Genomic DNA, 18,609 nt, shown 5'->3' on the forward strand with positions numbered 1-18,609 from the left:
GTTTGAACTAAGGCCTTATATCCACCCCCAAAAGGCTCTTGTGGTCAGCTTCTCTCAACTCACGGGCCATTTGCCAGTGCCTCCCTTCATTTGATTTCTGTTCCTATCTGTATCTTAGACCTAGAATGCCCCTTCCGTTCTCAGCCTGTTGAGATACCTTCTTCACATCACTCATGAAAAGTCCCAAACCACTCCCCTCCATGAAGCCCTCTAGAACACTCCGAAAAAGGTCATGATCTCACCCTTTCTGGTCCAAACACAAAATTCTGGACTTCCTTATCTACTGCTTCACTAAAATCTCCATCACTTGAATACATATAATTAGTGCTTTGAATTATATATTTGCTATTAGCTCAGAGTTTGGTATGTCTTCGTATACCATCATAAGCATTTTTCCAATCTTACACTCTGTATATCTCATAATACAGTACCATGTGAAAAAAAAGGATACTTAATACCTTTATCTTGATTTCATGGGCCAAACGGTACCTCTAATTGCCCTGGGGTGAAAGCCACTACATTATATAGTGAAAAAGGAAGGACAGGGCAGCAGCATTTACCAAGTTTCCATGAGTGAACTCTTACTCCTACCCCCTGACCTCTGGCTGTACCCAGAGCTACTGGCTGTCCACTTAGTTATAGGACCTCTATGGAAAGATTCTCGGTTCCTCCTTTTGAATGCCTTATGTTGATCCAAGGACACCCACCTCCAATCTGACCTTTCATATTATGATCTAAAGTAGTCTTTGATACTGCTCTCACACACCCCTATTTTCCTCCTCTGTGTACCTTGCTTTCATTAGAATCAGTCTTAAGGACAATAGTGATGCCTGGAAGATAATTTCTCACTCTGAGAGCAGAATACCTACCTTCTTCTTGGTGGGATCACCAGGTTCCCTGGAAAAGCATGTGGAAGGTGTTAGTGTGTAACAGATACAGTCTGGAGTACATGTCCTCCTTAGTGTTGTTACTTGGACAGTCATTTCCTTGCATAGAAAATCAAGACACATTCTGTGTTATGGGGAAGCATTTTGTGTGTGAAAAGAGTTTCTATAAGTTACTATATTTAAGTATTTAGATATACTAACGAGAGTGCTTTCTGTTTCTTGGAATCAAGATGTAATACCTCATCAGGATATCAAAGGTCCTCCATTTCATTTCATTGGTCAGTTACAACATCCTTGTAACTTGAATATGATGAAATTCTTTCTTTTTTTTTTTTTTTAAAGATTTTATTCATTTATTTGACAGAGAGAGAGATCACAAGTAGGCAGAGAGGCAGGCAGAGAGAGAAGGGGAAGCAGGCTCCCTGCTGAGCAGAGAGCCCGATGCGGGGCTCGATCCCAGGCTCCTGAGATCATGACCTGAGCTGAAGGCAGAGGCTTAACCCACTGAGCCACCCAGGCGCCCCAAATTATTTCTTTTGTAAATGTCTTTGTTTAATATGTCACTACTCACAGCAAATGTGTTACAGATGGAGAAATAAGTGATATGCGTCCTCTGAGAAAGTAGGAAAGATGACGAAAAAGGGGAGAGGAAACAGAGCACAGAAAGAAATGGGGACATAGTTATCAGCAAGGGAATGCAGGAAGTAGGAGACTGGTTAAGGAAGTTGAGGATGTAGGAAGCAGGATGGAGAAATAAAAATGATCTTTGTTGTCTGTCACGATGTTGATGAGCACTGAAATTCTGCCAGGTGTTGGCTTGGACTAACTTTCCATTGGGCTTGCAAGTGAGTATACTATTTTCCCAGCCCATGAAACGTTATTAATAGACAAGGGCAAGGTCATATAGAGAGGATGAGACAGAGGTAAAGAATCCAAAGTCCTTTCCTGACTTTTTTTCCCTGACTTATAAAACCTTAAAAGAGTTTTTGAAACAGGAGAATTTAAAAGGATAAGCACATTTGTCTCATATGCTTGTGTTTCTACAAAGATTTTCACAAAAAATCCATACTTGCAATTGTATATCGCACTGCCTTTAATTTTTGCTTGGCAAATAAGGTAAAGGAAAGATTTTATTTTTATGGTTAATGAACTCTTGCACTTGATATGATTCAAATCTTTTGGAAAAGTCAGATGTCTCCAAGAAAATGCAATGAACAATCTTCCATATCAAGTGTCCAGGTACTAATATTTGCAGATAGGGCATAACAGTAGAAAAAAAAAGATTGTTTCATAAAGAAATGTTAAGAATAAATGTAGGACTAAAAGGCTGATCACTAGACTATACAGTATATGAATTTTTGGAAGGTTTCACAGACATACATGGCTTGGATTATAAGTTCTCTTTCTGGCCATCTTTTGCTTGACAGAATCCCAGCACAGCTCAAGTTCCTGGAAAGTTGAAGAGGCTTCTTCTGCCAATGTGTCAGTCTCTAAGGGTTTAGTGCTTGGATGTCAGAGTAAGTGTTGATGATACTCGGAAGATCTGGGGGAGCATGTTGCTAAGTTGATAAAACATCTCTTCAGAAATACTCTGTCAGAAGTTAAAAAAAAAAAGTTCACATTTGTTAAACCATCATTGATTTTTCAAATTTTAAAGTCATTTAAAATATGGAACTAGTCCTAGTTAAGGACAGCCGTATTTGGAAATTCTCTTTCATGACTGAGTTAACCACGTGGTTATGGGCAGTGGGTGTTTTCGTTCTGAGAAACTATGTTGTTTCTGTCAAACAGTAAGTTTAATTACCAGAAAAATCCCTAGATAACTCTAGTGTAGTCAGTAACTAAAGTACCACTGATTTTGCTAAGCTCTATATAGAATACAGAATCATTTTCTGCTAATGTCCTTTTATGTGAATTTTTCAAGAACTATAGATCACGAATGTGGGAAAAGAACAAAAGATGAGTCAAATTTGGTTCAGGGGTTAAATAAAAGATCCCTTGAGTGGAAGATGCTGACATCTTTGACAATAATCTAAATGCCGTTATGGCATCCAAACACTTCTCCCCTTAATAAATAGAAAGCTGTTAGCATTTTATTATGTTCTACTGAGTTTGGGACAGGGTGCCTAGCTGTATCTGGGAGCGATATTATAGCAGAGATTAAACTGGGGAGAAATCTATTAAGATAACACACCTGTGGTACCAGAAACTGTACTGTCCTGGAAATTCCTCCATCCCATGAAGCCATTTCCATCATGAAACCTAAAACAGAGCAACAGACTTTGCTGAATTACAGGTTCTGGTCTTCAAATCTACCAGCCCCTTATGGAGATAAACTGAATTTTCACTGTGGGGCTTCATGTCTTGCCTTTCTGGGTAGCCACTCGTGTGTAGGAGAGGCTAGGCCGGAAGAACAGATGAACTTCTGCAATCCTTAACTCTCCATGCCAGAGAGGTTTAACATCATTTTGTCAATGCATTTTCCCTTATGATTTCTCAAGTCCTTTTAGTCTCTACACAGTGAAGCTAAAGCAGGTTATTGAAGGAAAAGTGAAGATGTGGTTCTATTTTTTCTTCTTAAGAAAATAAAAAGGCAAGAGAGAGCAACGTATAATCAGAGCAAAATACAAATAACATCCAAATATCCTTGTATTTCAAGAGGGCCAGAGATTTGTTTCCTTTATGACTGGAAAAAGAGAAGTAAAAAAATATTTGCCTTGTTAAAACACTTTTAACTGGGACACCAGAGGACAGAGGTAATGTTCATATTCTTCTCCTGAGCTGCTCTACTTTCAATAGTTGGGACTAGGAAATACAGGTCATGTTGTTGAAATATAAGGTTCTGCTCACCTTTGACACACTTAAATACAAGTTCTGCTCTCCTTAAGCACCATGGTATAGTCATTTCCTAAAAAGAGGACCAAAACAAATCATAGGTTTTTAACAGAACTCTGTAAAAAAAAAAAAAAAAAAAAATGACCTATAATATTGACCATCTACTTTGTGAACAGATTTGGGCACCTATTTGCTAACTTTAAGTGGATTTCTTCTGGTCTTTAGGTATAATTTGTTGTAACTGTTAGACTACATTTGTGGAATATAAACCAATTTAATTATCCTACTAATTATAATTAAAAAAATAAATATACCCTTAAAACTTTCTAGATAATTAATTCTAAAGACAAATTGACATAGGAACTCCAAATATTCTCAATTTTAGCATGAATAATTCCGTTAACTTGTATAATATTGGAACAATGCATTAAAATGCTTTTATTGTATAACATGTTATTACAAAAGTGACAGAAATACACAAACATTCCATCCTGGTCACCTACCAAACCAAATGCATTCATTTTTCTACATTCCTTTCTAATCTCTGATCAAATGCACACATGAGTGCTACTGCCAGACTAGAACTGATCCATTTATTTTCTATAGTTATGATCCGTGATTATACCATTTTAAATTCTACTTCTTTTCATTATCACCAGAATTACTTTCCCATGTTGCAAGTCTTCATAATCAAAACTATAATGTACATTTATTATTTCATTAGAGTGGTTTTCAATCTTTTTGGGTCTTAGGATCTTTTACACTCTTTTTTTTTTTTTTTAAGATTTTTGTTTATTTTACAGAGAGAACGAGAGGGAGCATGAGCACGGGCAGAGGGAGTCTTCCCTGAGAAGCAGGGACCCCGAAGTGGGAGATCTTTTACCCTCTTAAAAATCAATGAGGACACCAATGAGCTTTTGCCTATGTGGATTTTATCTCTTGGTAGTTATTACATTAGAAATTAAAACAGAAAAATGCAAAAAATACTAATAATGAAGTAGCAGAAAGAGAAATTAAAGAATCAATCCCATTTACAATGGCACCAAAACCCATAAAATACATAGGAATGAACGTAACCAAAGAGTTATTTTCTGAGTTTATACACCCATGGGAGAAACTGAAAGACTATTCTTTACTCTCAAGTATATGTCTCTGAGGGACCTGACATAATCCTATTAATCAGTTTCTTAGTCATTATCTCAGGGTGAGGAACAATCTGGCTTTCTGATTTTTCACATGCAGAAACAATGGGTTACATAAACCACTTTGGGGAACTATTTGGTTGTAAATACAGAAGCTAAACATACACATACCGTGACACCGAGCAATTCCATCCCTAAGTATATACCTAATAGAAATGCCAAAATCTACCTACTAGAATGTTCATAGCAACGTAAGTCATAATAATCAAAACCTAGAAACTACCCAAATGCCCCTAAATAGTAGAATGCATTGCTAATTGTGGTCTTGGCACACAGCAGAGTAATATAGAATAATATGAACAACCATAGACAATGATGTAGGTAAATTTTACAAACATAATTATGGAGTGGAAGAAGCCAGATACAGGAGTACATACCATAGGATTCTACTTATATAAACTACAAAAACAAGCCTAAGCAATCCATGCTTTTCAAAATGGAAAAAAAAATGGTTACCCTCATGGAGAGAGTGTGGTTTATGAGACTGGAAGGGTTAGGGTTCTTCTGGGGTGGTGGTAATGTTCTGTTTTATGATCTAGGTATTGGTTACAGGGGTGTTAAGTTTGTGAAAATTTGAGCTATATACTTCAGTATACTTTTCTATATGTGTATTCTACTCTAATAAAAATTTAAAAACAAATAACATCTTCATCAACCACAATTATAGTAACTAAAAGCTCTAAGTTCCAAATTATTGAACAAGTTAACAGTAAAAAATAAAAGGGAATCAGGAACTTGGGATTCTTGACTTGTAGGTTCATTCTACACCCATCAGGTTAGATTGGCTCCGGTATGACAGTATCTTAGATCACAAATATCTATAGGGATAACCTGGTGATTATCAGGATGTCTCTCTTCTTGCTGATAGATTATTCTTTCCTTTCCGTCTTTTTTTTTTTTTTTTTTCTTAGAACTGCAATTAGTTTCTACAGCTCTAAATACCACAGACACTATGGTCATTACTGTGCACACACTAAAATGTGGTAACCGAGCGTCTAGAAATTCTGTTTGTTAGAGAAAGTAAACAACACCTGAAAATGCCTTGGGACCCTTGCACGAAAACGAAAACAAAAGATTAACTCTGTATCCTGGGCAGTGTTGTCTGAATTTGTAGAATAAACTTCTTGACCCGAATGGGTGTTTAAATACAACAAATGGGAGGATGGTGGCTCAATATACTTTTGTGAATTAAAATGGACACTTTGGAAACAAACTTAATGTCCTGCAGCTGGCTGTCCCAATTTAAAACATGTAACTTTTGTAACATTGTGGGAGAGGGAATGCTAGTAGTATCAGATGTCTGGAAGTAAATCCAAACTTAGTGACTTTTGGAAATACTGTTTTTGAGGTTGTTTCCCACCTACATATAACCATTTTTATAAACTGGTTAACCAGGAGTCCAGCTGCAGGAATGTTTGGATGTTTCCTTGCGGCTGGAATTCATCACAAACTTTCTTTGTTATTTTCCAAAGACTTTTATAGATGGACTAGTTAGTGATGATAACTTAACCGCGGCTAAACATGCCTGATGGAACTAAAACTTTATAAAGCTACAGTTGAAAAAACCCCAAACAAACCATGTGTGTTCATCTCTCCTGATACCATATTAGGTACGACTTAGGCTACATAAGTGAATGGTGACAGATTAGGCAGTCTGATGCAGCTTTCATAGGATGGAGCCAGAATTTTCTTAATTGAAACAATGTGTCTGATGAAAATACAAATGGGATGTAAGTGGTAAATCATTTAAAATCACCTCGTCTTACCTGGAATTGATTTTGTGTGTGTGTTTACATAGGGTACTACATTTAAGATGAATGAATCGAAATGTCTTGCTCTAAAAAGTAGCATTTATACATCTTTTATTTTGGGAAATAAGTTTTCATAATCAATGGGCAGGTTTCCTTCCTGACATTCACAATGAGCATCGAGCCATTTTATTTAAAAAAAAAAAAAAAAAAAAAAAAAAGCCACCTCTGAACCAGCGGGCCCCAAGTTGCTGATACGGGTCCTTCATCACCAGGCTGACCACTAGCTCTCCCAAAAGCACTTGCCCGCACCCACTGTTTTGAGGCTACTTTGTTTCTCCAAACTACTTGAAGTTGAGTTTTGGTCTTTGCATTATTTCTTCAGCTTATCCTCTCTAACCAGTTTTTATGTGGATGAGAAGGAAAACAGGAGAAAGCAAACAGTCATGGGAAGACTTTTTTCCAAAATATAAAACAAAGCACAGTACGTAATAAAATGAATCAATGATTATGCCATATTTTAACTGTGGAAGCCAACAATTGTATTATCCAAAATGCATCCTCGAGCAGCCTTGAGAGAATGTTAAAATGAGGCCGGTTTCTTCCTGTTATCTAGCACCTCCTTCTGCTGCCTATTAGTGCATACTCAGAGAATGCAAACTAATTTTAATGTTAGTGTAGGCCAAATATAAACGTGGAGGTAATTCTAACGCTACTTAAGACAAAACAGAGGAAGAGGGAGAGAAGGCGGAGGAGTAGGGCCATATGTCTTATCCAAAGCTTAAGCTAATTTTGATTTTCTAGTCTACTTACTATATAGGTTAAGGCTATAATTCTCTGGACATAAATTGTTAAGGATTATTTACTGTTTTGTATCATATGTCACTCAGTGCTATTAACCATATAGGGGATATAAAGGTCCATTGGATTCTTTTTAAAAAGTGCTTTTAAAATGTAAAGTGGATTATTATTATTATTACGCAATGTTGATGGTTAACATACTTATAAAATTACGGTATTATTCTTCTACCTGCTTACCTCTGACATATCATGCACCAGCAAGAGAGGTATGCTTATTGTTGTGATGTCATGGGTACAGCAAACCTTGAGGATATTTCGAAGTCCCATAATGGCAGGATCTCGAGCAGTAATGTTTCCCGACTTCACATTGTCATCCACACAAAGGTGGAAAGCAACATGTATTTCTGAGAGATTAGAATGCCGTGTAATGTAAAATTCTCCTGGGAACACCAAATAAAAGCATGATTTTCAAATGAATAAATCTCATTCATCAGTGGGCTTTATAAGGAACTATATGGCAGTCAATGAGCTCAACTAGGAGAGGTGTATCAGGAATCTATGTTGGGCTCAGGAAGCAAATACAGCCACTGCTCCTTCATTCTTGGAGAGGTGATGAAAAAAAGATACAATAGCCAATTTTGCATTAGGTTCACAAATTGGCCTGAAGTGACCACTAAGTAGTAAGCAAACCAAATGAGTATTTATCTCTATTTTTACGTAAATGCTCAAAATGTCCTACTTGACTCAAAGTGAGCATGTAAAAACAGGTTGCTTGATAACCTCTCTTCCCTACACCCTAAATCAGCATTCTCCATCTCAATTCATGGATCTAATCTCCCTTCAGTTAGTTAACTGGCACAGGACAGAAACACAGAAGTTGCCCTTAATTACCTTCTTTATCTCGGTATCTCTTCCCTAATCCACAGTACAGTGCACCATCAACTACTTTCAATAATATCTCCAACAAGTATCTCAAACCTGAGGCACTCCATTTTTATTGCTATTACCCTAGCTCATACTCTTACCCTAGTACATGCCACCATCATCGCTCACCTAGGGTTTTGTCAAAGCCTCTTCACCTCTCTGCTCCCATCTTTCCTACCTACAAACCATTTCCACATTTGCAGCCCAAACAATTTCATTATAAATCAGATTATATCACTCATCTACTTAACATTGTCCAGCAGGCTCACACTTTTTCCAGAAGACAATCCAAGCTCTTTACTGTGGTTCCCATGGTCTATATGACCGGGATACTGCCTATGTATGTCTGTCCTCTTGTCTCACCATCTCCTCTGACGCAGCCACACAGGCTTTTGTAAAGTTCTTCAAACACGTAGAGCTTATTCCCAAATCAGGGCTGCCTTGTCTAAGTTTTTCCCCAAGATTCTTATATGTCTGACTTCTTTTCACCAATGATGTCTCAGATCAAAGAGTACCTTCTCAGAGAGCTCTTCCTTGATTCTCCCATCTGACCTAGGACACCCCTTATTTTTTCTCCACATTGTTCTCCTTTCTTCATTTGAGATTATTTTATTAAAAAAATTTATTTAAATTCAATTTAATTAATACATAGTGTATTACTAGTTTCAGAGGTAGAATTCAGTGATTCATCTGTTGCATACAACACCCAGTGCTCATTACTTCAAGTGCCCTCCTTAGTGCTATCATCCAGTTACCCCAACCCCTATCCATGTCCCCTCCAGCAACCCTCAGTTGGTTCCTTAAGTTACAACTCTCTTATGGCTTGCCTCCCTGCCCGTTTTTCTTATTTTTCCTTCTCTTTCCCTATGTTCATCTCTTTTGTTTCTTAAATTCCACGAGTGAAGTCATATGGTATTTGTCTTTCTCTGATTTATTCCACTTAGTATAATACCCTCTAGTTCCATCCATGTCATTGCAAAGGGCAATATCGCACTCTTTTTGATGGCTAAGTAATATTTTATATGTGTGTGTGTGTGTGTGTATGTGCATGCACGCGCGCGCGCACACACACACACACACACATACATACCTCTCTTATCTATTCATCTGTTGACAGACATCTGGGATCTTTCCATAGTTTGGCTGTTGTGGACATTGTTGCTATAAACACTGGGGTGCAGGTGCCCTTTGGATCACTATGTTTGTACCTTTTGGGTAAATACCTAGTAATGCAATTTCTGGGTTGTAGGGTAGCTCCATTTTTAACTTTTTGAGGAACCTCCATACTGTTTTCCATTGTGGCTGCACCAGTTTGCATTCCCAACTATAGGAGGGTTCCCCTTTCTCTGCATCCTCACCAACATCTGCTGTTTCCTGACTTGTTAATTTTAGCCATTTTGACCAGCATGAGGTGGTATCTCATTGTGGTTTTGATTTGCATTTCCCTGACTCTGAGTGATGTTGAGCATCTCTTCATGCGTCTATTTGGCCATTTGCATGTCTTCTTTGGAGAAATGTTTGTTCATGCCTTCTGCCCATTTCTTGACTGGATTTTTTGTTTTTTTGAGTGTTGAGTTTGATAAATTCTTTACAGATTTTGCATACCAGCCCTTTATCTGATAAGATATTTGCAAATATCTTCTCCCATTCCTATGGTTGCCTTTCAGTTTTGTTGACTGTTTCCTCTGCTGTGCAAAAGCTTTTTTTTTTTTTTTTTAATCAAAGAGACCATTGTTTCTGCTCAATGACTACAGGAATTTTGTCTATCTTGTTTTATGTTTTATCTCCAACACACAGAACAGTGCCTGCTACATAGAAGGTACTTAGTAAGTATTTGTTGAATGACTGGATGAACAAATGTTTATAGACAAGGCTTAAAATCAATGCTTCCTATAAGTGTTCCGTTTTCTATGTAGCCACACTAGTCAACGGCCTTTATATTCTACAGTTTCTCTCAATATAAATACGTAAAATATACAAGCTTATAAAGACTATGTTTTTATAAGCATACATGCCTCCCTGGAAATTCTGATATGAAAATTCTAGGAAAGCTTTGCTCTTCTAAGAACTATACTTCCATCACTAACCCCTGCCCTCACAAATTCTACTTCCCCTTGCTTCAAAGTCATTATTGTAGGATTTTACTTATATTGACTTATAAAACTCACAGTATGCTTAAAAGTATTAGACATATATTAGCACAATGTTTACTCATCCGTAGTTACCAGTGTTTGTAAGCTGTACCCATGGATAGGGTAGTTACCAGTGTTTGTAAGCTGCACCCACTGACAGGCCCCGTGCAAAGGCCTTTTTTTTTTTTTCTTTTGACTTAAGATAAAAGACTAGATAAGCAGATAAAGAAATTATAGTAACAGAGACATCAAAATAAACTACACAAAAACAAAAAACAAAAAAAAAAGGAAAAGGAAAATTGGTGGAAGAGTACAGTTACAATTTCCCAGGAAGGCAATAAAAGATGCAGACTACCTATTAGAAACTTGGCAGACCATATGAGACAGTATCATTCTGGGCCCAGTGAAGTACATTACTACCTCAGCTCCAACTGATCATTTCGATGAGGGGAGTGGCAGCATTAAATATGGGCTATGGTCCAGTGGTAAGGCAGATGACTTAGTGAACAAGTCAGGTGCTCCTAATCCCCAAACTGGCACTGCTTCATTTGACCTTACATGACTTGTCTCTTGGCCTTGTTTTACCCAGTAGTGAAATGGGGGTTATGAGCTGGCAGTGGTCATCAAAATAACATGATATAGCAGAAAAAGGACTAGATTGGGTATTGAGAAAGTCTGGTCTCTAAGCACTTATTGGCTGAGTGATCTTGGGCAAATCAATCTGATTTATAGATTTCCTGTACTTTGTGTAAAAAATGGGAAAAATAATGCCTGACTGCTTTCCTTACTAAGTTGTTGTGAGAATTAGATGATATAAACCATAAATACTTAATGAAATACATAAACATACAAATATAGAAGTATACAAATATATAAATAAAACTTTTGTTTTGGGGGCGCCTGGGTGGCTCATTGGGTTAAAGCCTCTGCCTTTGGCTCAGGTCAGGATCCCAGAGTCCTGGGATCGAGCCCCGCATTGGGCTCGCCACTCCTCGGGGAACCTGCTTCCTCCTCTGTCTCTCTGCCTACTTGTGATCTCTGTCTCTCAAATAAATACATAAAATCTTTAAGAAAAAAAAAAAAAAAACTTTTGTTTTGTAGCTTGAAAACTGAAAAGCATTTGTGATTTGGATCTTTCTTCATCTCTGGTAAACCTTCTTGCTGTTGGACAAATGGAAATTCAGATGCTGTCAGTGTATCTAATCCAATAGTTAGGTACTCATTTTCTAATGCTCACTATGACATATCCTCCTGATTTAGTGTTTGTGATACTAACCTATAGGCTCTTCCCAAAAAGGAGCAAGGAAGGAAATAAATATAGCAAGAAAGAGGTAAGTTGCAAAAAACCCACACATCAGTACCTCCGGAATAGGTAAGGAGATTGGCACATTTTAAGAAAGCCACAAAATATGGATGATTTAAATTATGGATCTGTGCAGAGAAATACAATAAATCCTGTCTCAATGAAGGTATTTTTAGATAGAGAGGAGGACAGTTTCCTGTTCCACAAAGTGGAGGAAACAGCATGTGGTGATGCAATCCTGCCTCTAACATTACCCACGAAGGTAGGATCTCTGAAGGTGGGAGGGAATTCGGAAGCTGATGACCACAAGCTAACTGACTGGGACTGACAAGATGGATACCAGAAAGCGATATGCTATTTGCTTACATTAAATGGAATGTGACCTACATGTAGAAAATCTGGGGTAGAAACAGTGAAGGAACAACCTAGTTATTTAGGGAAATGCAAACTTTACTAGTTAGCTTAAAAGACTTTATGCTTGTGAAGAGATATGTCTTCCTTGCTACATACCCTGTCATCCAAACACTACAAGGGTCACCACAGTGAATTCAGTCTGGAAGAGGATCAAGAGCTTGAATTTCCAGCTGATAAATAATCTATCCAAAAACAACAAAGGAAATTAAAGAAATGGGAAATAGGAACTGTTATGGGGAGGTGGAAGTAAGAAAGATTGTAAATTATATGACCCACATTTTTTCTACAAGTTCAACTGTTTCCGTCTCTAGTATTGTTTATATTTCACAGTAAAAATGACTTCTCGCTTCATTTAAGAAACTAAGAAACAATGTATAACAGAAGAAATTTAAAATAGCAAATGCTATCAAATTTATGCAATTGTCTAAACAATATTTATTGTATGGATCTAGAAAGTCAGAATTAGAATAAGAATAAAGATTTAAATTACAGAACATCTGCAAAAGTACATTCTGTCGATACAATGTTGTCTCAAAGTGATACACTGACAAACTTCTTATAATGTATACACCATAAAAACTTCTATTTCAAATCTCTGATCTCCATGGATGTGATTATAAGAAAACTGCAAATTTCAAATAAAATACTACTTACCAGGTAAAATATTTAAATAGTTTCTGTCAGCATTTTTAGCCTTATCGTCACTTCCTCCATTTCGGTTTCCAGAATCTACTCATGAGATAATGCAACATGAAAGAACATAACAACATATGAAAGCACATTAATTCTACTGCTCCCCAAACAATCACAGTAACAGCAAAAGTTTGCTAAGGCTAGTTAGGTGCCAGGCATTTTGATACATATTTTACATGTATCATCTCATTTAATTCTCACAAAACTCCTAAAACACAACCTCATGATGTAGGTACTGTTACTATCTTCATTGTGTATATGAGGGAACAGAGGGTTAGATAAGTTAAGTACCTTAACCAAGGATGCACAGTAAATGGCAGAACCAGGTCTTGAACTCACATATCCAGATTCCAAACTCTATGGTCTTAACCGCATTCCACTTGCCACTATCCTATTTTTCATCTAGGAGGTTCAGGGCACTAAATTAACTACACATAAAAAAACTTCGTTAGATAGTTGTAGTGTGGTCATCTTTATTTTTAGATTCTGAGTCACTGCTGGTGATATAACTTGTTCAGGACTACAAGCAAATGGTTAGTAGTACCAGGAATCACTTGATATTCAGCCCATTCTGAAATCTGTCATTTCTTATCTGTTACCACATACAATTTATTTCAAACAGATACATGAGACTTTGTTTCAAATGGGAAATTTTTGTTTTAGATAGTCAATAGTTGTTCTTTCTTTCTAGAAGGGATGATATTATTTAGAAGGATAAATATTGGTAAAATAAGACAAATCACAATTGACCATGCATTATACTTGGACACAAATTATTTTATGTACGTATATGTATTTTTAATAGATTTCCTCGAAGATTCAGATGTATCTTCTACCAAAACTCAAAAATGCAGAATGAATATTAGTATTCAAAGCAGCTATCTTTAAGAGGGTGTATATGTATTCCAATTAAATACACAACTATTTGGAATGGCTGTCACCATCAGAGTATCACTTGAAAACAGCCAGAACTTCAAATGGGTAAACTGAAAATACCAAGGGCAATTATGCTTTCAAAAATGTTCTGAATGAAAGTAACTTAATATTTTTACTTAGTGACTACTTTGAATAATTGACTATATCATTGTACCTTATAAATGCAAATATTTTATCAACAGGGGGAGAGAGAGGCAGAGAGAGGAGACGCTGTGTTGCCAGAATCTATATTTACTGTAATAGTCTATCTCTCATACAGTATGATGTAACTGATAGGCTTTGAATAAATGTATGATCATAACACAGAAAACAAAAGAAATGATAAATAAGGCCTCTAGTGATTTTGTTCATATGGGGTATGAACAAACAGAATCCCTACTAAGTGAATAAGAGAGAAGAGGTCATTGTCCATTCCCCTCCCCATGTTTTAATGGTAATACCTTGTAATATTAAGAAAATGACTATTTTTCATTTTTTAAAAATTTTATATAACATGTACACAGAAACAAAACTGCATTTGGCTTCTTATCATGGATTGTAGAAATAGAAAGATCCTAATATAATGAACACAGTAAAGAAAACAATGGAATGCCTTAGAATAAACAGGTACTTGAGTATCAGGATGTAAACACGGAAAACAAATACGTGGGTGTACACAGAAGAGGAAAAGACGGAGAAAGTATTTCCACAGAGTTCTTCTATGACGACATGTGGGTTCCTTTCAGAAAGTTGACTTTTATAGCCCCACTTGTTTCACTGACTCACTGAAACCACAAAATAGTTGCTTGAACAAGAACAAAATAATACCATGATTTACACACATTGCCTTAACTGTATGTGGTTTGAAGACTTCCTGTCATTTGCTGCACTTTCTAACTCTCATAAATATACTTAGAATCCTCCTCCTTCTCCCACACCTGTCATGATCTCAATCTCCATGCTTTTAGTCCCTACTAAGAATAATATTAAGATGTTTCTGATTACATCACTGCTAGTTTGAATGAGGTGGAGGAAGAAGATGATAGAAGTGTAAAAGGACAGACTAGAATTTTCTGAAAGGTCCTTTGTTCGGATACATTTCTGTATGATTTCCTAATACAGCCTGGCTCTGTCATATGTGACACACAGTGCCACAGCAAAGCCACAGTCCCTAGAGTGGAATATAAACTAGCGGCGATGCTATGGAGAGCCACTGTGAACACTATCAACATTAGCAATGGATGCGCCCTTTAACCCAGTAATGTCTCTAGGAGTCGCTGCCTACAGAGATGCTCACATGTGCACAATGATGTATGTGTAAGGTGGTTTATGTATTTATTACTACTTATAATAGCAAAAATGCTGGGACAGATTAAATGTCTACCATGGAACTGATTAATAACAGGATGCCTTGCAAGGGACTACTATGTGGCAGTGGGAAGGTAGTAAGGATGTTTTTTATGCACTGATATGCTCTGATGGCCAAGATAAATATTCAGTAAAAAAAAAAAAAGTATGGAAAAGTGTGCAGAGAAAGATGCCACTTGTGTAAAAAGGAAAAATAAATACACGCACACACATACACGCATGGATACACAGATTAGCATAGGTCTGGAAGGCACAAGGCAGGCTTGGCTGACTCTGGGAAGGGCACTGAATGGCTGGTGGACAATTATGAAGACCTTCACTGTATGCTCTTTGTACAGTTTAAATTGTGAATCTTGAGATTGTTTTACCTATTTAGGAAATGATTAAAAAATAAAACAAGTTTTTAAAAGTCTCTTGAATATAGAAACCACAGTGAATGCTAATCAAAGTCAGTCTAGTAATGCTACCTTTTAGCATTAGGAAAAAGGGAGAAATTCTACAATTTCTACTGGGAGAAGAAGAAAGACAGCAAGCAAAGATAAAGCAGTATCTCTTAGCTTACTACTGAACACAACATATGAACCAAAAGTACTATGATGGTTTCTTTTAAACACTGAAGTTGCAAAACAAAACAACAAAAAAGACATCCGACTACCAGAAGATTTAAAAGTCTGACCAGACATACTTTAATAACTTGCCATATTTTATTTTTTGGGGAAGACATCAAGTTTTTGAAAAAAAATAAAATAAAATACTGAGTATGCATTAAAGCCAAATAAGAATATCTACTGCAATTTTATGCCTGTGTAATATGAGATGTCTGAAAAACAAGAAACACACAGCTTACATTTATTTTTGAATGGATATTACCCTTATAGTTAGATCTTAACTAAACAAACTTACAGTGCCAATTTAATTTATAAAGAAACTGCTTTTTAAACTTATATTTTTCAATTAAAAATATAATTATTCTATAATTTGAGCCAAATTTCTTTCCTTTACCCATATCTTCCCTTAAGTCTATCAATAAATAGAAATCTTCTACAGAGCAATGCCGTGAACATTTTCTATAGCTTTAAAAATAACATTCCAGCAAATTTCTCAAATAGTTAGAAAGGATGTTTATATTGTGGATAAATATGGAAAAAAAAAAGCAGGACATAGTTCTGGACATAGTAATTTTTCAAAAGAACAATGAAAAACAAGTCTTATAATTGACTTCCTGCTACCTAAGAAGGATCAAAGATGGAACATATAATAAGTATATATTTTGTGCTAACATTTACTCTATCACTTCAATGCCCTTCGAGGTAGCAATTATGTCCACTTTAGAGATATAGAACTTGGATCAAAAGACCACCAACTTTCCACTGAGTACTTCAAGTTTAACTACAGAATTTAAATTTTTTTTTAAAGATTTTATTTATTCATTTGACAGACAGAGATCACAAGCAGGCAGAGAGGCAGGCAGAGAAGGAGAGAGGAAGAAGCAGGCTCCCCGCTGAGCAGAGAGCCCGATGCGGGGCTCGATCCCAGGACCCTGAGATCATGACCTGAGCCGAAGGCAGAGGCTTTAACCCACTGAGCCACCCAGGCGCCCCCAGAATTTAAATTTAAAAACAGTTTTTGCTAAAAAAAAAAATTAAAACAGTTTTGCTAAGATTATTGAACAAAATCATGCAAAAAGGAAATTAAGAACAGAATTCAAGCTTCTGAAGATCTTAAATTTTGTTCTCAATTTCTTTCTTCCACTTTTCCACCAATACAACTTTCTGTATTTTAATAATGGTCCATATGCTATTAGAGTGCTTAGGGACAGAATACACTGAAAGGAACTTTTGAAAAATTTGAGTTTTACTGACCATGTGATTCTTTCCACTTACTCCTTCGTTGGGTTCTAGCATAAAGTACCACCTGCTGGACAACTTCCAGCTGCTCTTCAATTCGGGGAAAATGGAAGTCAGTGCATTCTTGGCAAACTGTGGCAAAATCTAAGGGACCCAAAACATTTATAAACTTCTACAAGTGAACTATCAAATATTTAGTATTTACTTATAAAATGACAACTAGTGGAAATAAAATATAAAATTCGTAAGTATGATTTCTTATATTTGCCCTTTCAATAATTATGTCTTACGTTAGGGGACAGTGATTTTTGTTGGAATCAGAAACCTAATCTCTCACTCAAAAGAGTAAACAATTAATAGATAAGGAAATTTTCAGGTAATTTCAAACCTTCTTTAAATAACAGTTACTTTAATCATCATCCAGTCCCCCGAATGCTAAAAAAAACAAGACAGTTCTTATAGTCATGATGGTAAATAAACCCTATTCAAGCTTCCTTAAAAATGTATACATTTCAATATATATATCTAAAAATTTTTAAATAATCATACAAACTGAGTTGTACAGAGGGAACTTAGAATTTTACCTAGCACATTTAAGAAATATGTTATCTAAAATCCTAGGAAGAAAGGACAAAGGGATGAGCTAAAATTCACGGAGCCAGGATCGGCTTCTGAATTGAATACGTTTATATCTTGATTATTCTTTTTGTTACGCCTTGAAGCAAAAATCTTGTAAGAGCAGTACTTAGGATATAACAGAATTTTAAGAGAAAGTCAATATCCTGAAGCAATCTACCAGTGCTAAAGTAGGAAAGAAATCTAAAACAGCCACGGCTGGGTAAGTGTGTTGCTTGGCTACTAAAATACTAAGGCTAACTAAATGTTTTGCTTTTCTATAAATTCTTTCTTTGTAAGAATGGTATGAAAAGGGGGAAACTTAATGAAATAAATAAGGTAATGCTAACTTACCTCTCTTAATACCACTATATGAATTGATTCGATTATCTACTAGTAAAACCAGGCCACACAGAGATGTGGAATAAAGTGACAGGGCAGTCTGGAGTCGATGGAGTTTCACGCCACTTCGATGATTTCTTTTGTGCTTACAGAAGTCCAGCATATCTGCTCTCAGCAATCTCAAATTATGCATGGTCTTCAGCTGGGCTCCTGAGGGGTGGGCAACAGTCCCAGAAAGAGACTCAGACAGCTGCAAAATCCAGTATAACAGGATGCAAACCTCTATGGCAAGAATTCAGATAAATCTGTGCTACAAATAATTAGAAATAGGCTTTGCAATTTCGCATCCTAATAACTATACAGATTTAACCTTCCTATTTTAAAAAAGTAATATATTAGCTAAAACAGAAAATGTTTGGCAAAACTAACTATGGAAGAAGGACATAATTTTTTTGCTAAAAATTTTTTTTTGTTGACATACAGTTCCATATTGGTTTCTGGGGAAGAAGTCAGTGACATACAGTTCAGTGTAGAATTCACTTACATACAACACCCAGTGCTCATCACAACAAGTACCTTCCTT

The 18,609-nt window shown here is 36.3% G+C and overlaps 1 protein-coding gene across 4 annotated transcripts in view; it reads right to left on the reverse strand.

The window, feature by feature from the left end:
• Positions 1 to 1,962: 1,962 nt before the first annotated feature.
• C8H12orf4 (chromosome 8 C12orf4 homolog) overlaps positions 1,963 to 18,609 on the reverse strand; it is a 40,711-nt gene continuing 24,064 nt past the window's right edge. For 3 of the 4 annotated variants that reach the window (XM_047741821.1, XM_047741822.1, XM_047741824.1), the window contains exons 8-14: positions 18,039 to 18,236; positions 17,085 to 17,213; positions 12,901 to 12,975; positions 7,711 to 7,913; positions 3,738 to 3,795; positions 3,082 to 3,149; positions 1,963 to 2,478 (exon numbers count right to left, since the gene is read on the reverse strand). In XM_047741821.1, the coding sequence (XP_047597777.1) occupies positions 2,386 to 2,478; positions 3,082 to 3,149; positions 3,738 to 3,795; positions 7,711 to 7,913; positions 12,901 to 12,975; positions 17,085 to 17,213; positions 18,039 to 18,236 (824 nt within the window). In that variant the 3' untranslated portion in view covers positions 1,963 to 2,385. The remainder of the gene's footprint in view (positions 2,479 to 3,081; positions 3,150 to 3,737; positions 3,796 to 7,710; positions 7,914 to 12,900; positions 12,976 to 17,084; positions 17,214 to 18,038; positions 18,237 to 18,609) is intronic. The other variant, XM_047741825.1, reaches the window with a different exon arrangement.

This window comes from Lutra lutra, chromosome 8 (assembly GCF_902655055.1).
Source record: "Lutra lutra chromosome 8, mLutLut1.2, whole genome shotgun sequence".
Lineage (NCBI taxonomy): Eukaryota > Metazoa > Chordata > Mammalia > Carnivora > Mustelidae > Lutra > Lutra lutra.